The sequence below is a fragment of the Populus alba genome, chromosome 14 (assembly GCF_005239225.2).
Source record: "Populus alba chromosome 14, ASM523922v2, whole genome shotgun sequence".
NCBI lineage: Eukaryota > Viridiplantae > Streptophyta > Magnoliopsida > Malpighiales > Salicaceae > Populus > Populus alba.
In genome coordinates this window covers 12,683,490-12,686,173 of record NC_133297.1, presented here as the reverse complement: position 1 = coordinate 12,686,173, position 2,684 = coordinate 12,683,490, and the positions used below count along the sequence as shown (strand labels likewise).

At 38.4% G+C, this 2,684-nt stretch overlaps 1 protein-coding gene across 1 annotated transcript; it reads right to left on the bottom strand.

Annotated features, from left to right (window-relative positions):
- Positions 1-462: 462 nt before the first annotated feature.
- LOC118031805 (SKP1-interacting partner 15) lies at positions 463-1,887 on the bottom strand. The gene has a single exon (XM_035036328.2). It carries the CDS (start codon positions 1,723-1,725, stop codon positions 589-591), a length of 1,137 nt encoding a protein of 378 aa, XP_034892219.1. The 5' UTR covers positions 1,726-1,887; the 3' UTR covers positions 463-588.
- Between the last annotated feature and the right edge of the window lie 797 nt (positions 1,888-2,684).

Below are 2,684 nucleotides of genomic sequence, written 5' to 3'. Positions count from 1 at the left end.
TTGCTGTCCTCTCGTAAATAAAAATGAAGTGAACGTAATACACACAGTTCACTTACAAACACAATGATCATTTAGCCATTCCCTGTATCTGAAGACCCAACATGAAGACACGAACCATATGTAATCAAGTAAACACAATAAATGAACAATATAGAAAAAGGGCTCCGAAATGAGCATAACTCAACCAAAAGGAAACCATAGGAAAACATTAAGCTAGCCAGAACAAGAAATGAAACCGGACGAGAAGTCCCATCACAAGAATCGCATTCACGTTTCCAGTAAATGCAATATCAAATTCCCATCAGCATAATGCTCATAACAGCAATTTCTTGCTCACAAGTGTATCAAAAGCAAATCTGAACTCGTTAAAGGCCTCAGACCTAAGGACACAAACTAATTTCAGCCGATGAAACAGAGTAGAAGCGAGACAACCAGAGAATATCTCATATGCAACTGGTACCATAAAGCAAAAACAACATTTTAATTGATAAACCAAATACATGGTACAGCATAAATAAGCCAATAAGTTTCTCAAATACAATAGTGGCAATAAAACCCAACTCTAATTTAATAACCAAACATACCAGTTCAAGGCAATGCAGTACGACCAGCCTCAAACACAAACCCTCTACAAAGCCCATCTCCACCTCCAGGCACTCCTTCAATCCACCTCCAAACAACACCATCACAATCATCCCACAAAGCCAATTTCCTCATTCTCTTGGCCGAGAAACAAACCCTATCCCCGCCACCAAAAACCTTCAACTTACTCGATTCCTGAAAACTCCTATACATGTCCACCGGCATTCTCCCTGCCTCCTCCCATTCCAATCTCTCTAAATCCAGCCTCAATATCAAAATCGTCGAACACGATGTATTCAACGAGAAATTCGACTTTAACCCTCCAATCATCAACAATTTATTCCCCTTTCCTCGAACCAAACGTGGTCGTTTTATAATATCAAAAATATCTCCCCATTCTTGCCTTTCTAAACAAACCCAGTTGTTATAATTGTTATTAAGTTTCGAAAGTATACATGTAAAAAGCTTCCATTGAGATCTCCATGGAGACCCAACATCGCATAAAGCGAAAACAGAGTCCGATATTAGAATTGGGCTTCTGGGTTTTGATGGTAAATTCGCAGAGAAAGTTAACCACGAGTTTGTCTTGTTTGTGTTAGAGAAATATAAAGCAGCGAGTTCAGTTAATACCATGACTCGGTGGTTAACGGAGTCAACCAGGACAGATCCGTGTCGTGACCAGGCCGAGCCAAGTTGAGGAAGCACCTGAAATTGGCGGGTCAAGGGGTTACAGACAACGAGTGACCTGTTCGACTCGATCGAGGTTGGTGATTCACCCCAGAGGTAAATGAGTCCACTCGCTGACGCCACCGGGTGAGGTGACCTGAAAGGTAAAAAGCTGAGACTGAACCTGAGCCACTGATTCTGGTCTGGATCGAACACGTGGAGGTAAGGTACAGAGGAGACGTGACTGTTTTGTCTTTGATGGTGGAGGTGGTGGTGGTGGTGGTGATGTGGAGGGCGGAGAGCGAGGAAGCGCAGCGGGGGCTGGGTGGAAATTAGGTCCATGAAGGATGGTGAGGTCAACATTTGATTGAAGAACTTACAGACGGATCTGCAAATCATGATTTGACGAAGTGGGAGAGATGAGAAAATCTGGTGGAGTGTGTCTTGTGGTAGACGGTTGATTGGTGAGTTGTCCATGGTATCAGGTGGACCGGCGACGCAGAGAACAGGGAGGAGAGAAAAGGAAGAGATGACAGAGGGGATTGAATGGAGATTTTTGTTTTGTTTTGTTGTTAAAGTACAGTCTGGGGCAGGCCACCGGCCACATGCGATGCCTTTGTTGACTGCTCCAGAGTCAAGAAGAGTCAAGGCTTTAGCTGGTAATGGACCAGCTATTTGATGGATCCAGTTTTAAGTCCGAATCTATCTAACCGGGTTGGATCCCGAAACTATGTTCAGGCAAGCTTTGGGCTTGTAGCTCAAAAATGTTAGAGATTTGATTGATTATAGAGATTGATGCTTGATGAATTTGCCAAGCAACTAAACAGAAGCTGGGTAGTGGGTAGATTTGATTATCATATAAGAAGAAGCGTGTAGAGGATTAAATACCAACTAGCCTTCGTTTAGCAGCGGAATTGAATTATTTTTTTATACAGAAAATTAATATTTACATATTAAAATAAGGTAATAAAAGAATATAAAAAATCAGTTATGATTAATATATAATAACACTAATTAGGGATTTCAATCAAAAAAAAAAATAAATTATAAATCCTTTAAAAAAATTTATTGACTTTTTAGACATGTGATCCAAGTCAATAGACTTGAAGCATCCAATCCAGAAAAACTATGAAGTTTAATTTCCAGTAAAATAAATATTAAAAGATAAAATTAAAAAAAAAAATTCAACCATATAAAAGGATTTTTTAAAAAAATAGCAATTCAAATAATGATGTTCTAAATTATTATTATTGTTGTTGTTGTTATTTTTGTTGTTATTGCTAATACCATTATTACTAATATCATAACCATATTTTTCATTATTATCATTATCACCATTATTATTATTATTCTAGCAAACTACTACTACTACAATTATCATCATCGTTATCGTCGCTATTATTATTATTATTATTATAACTATCAATATCATTGTT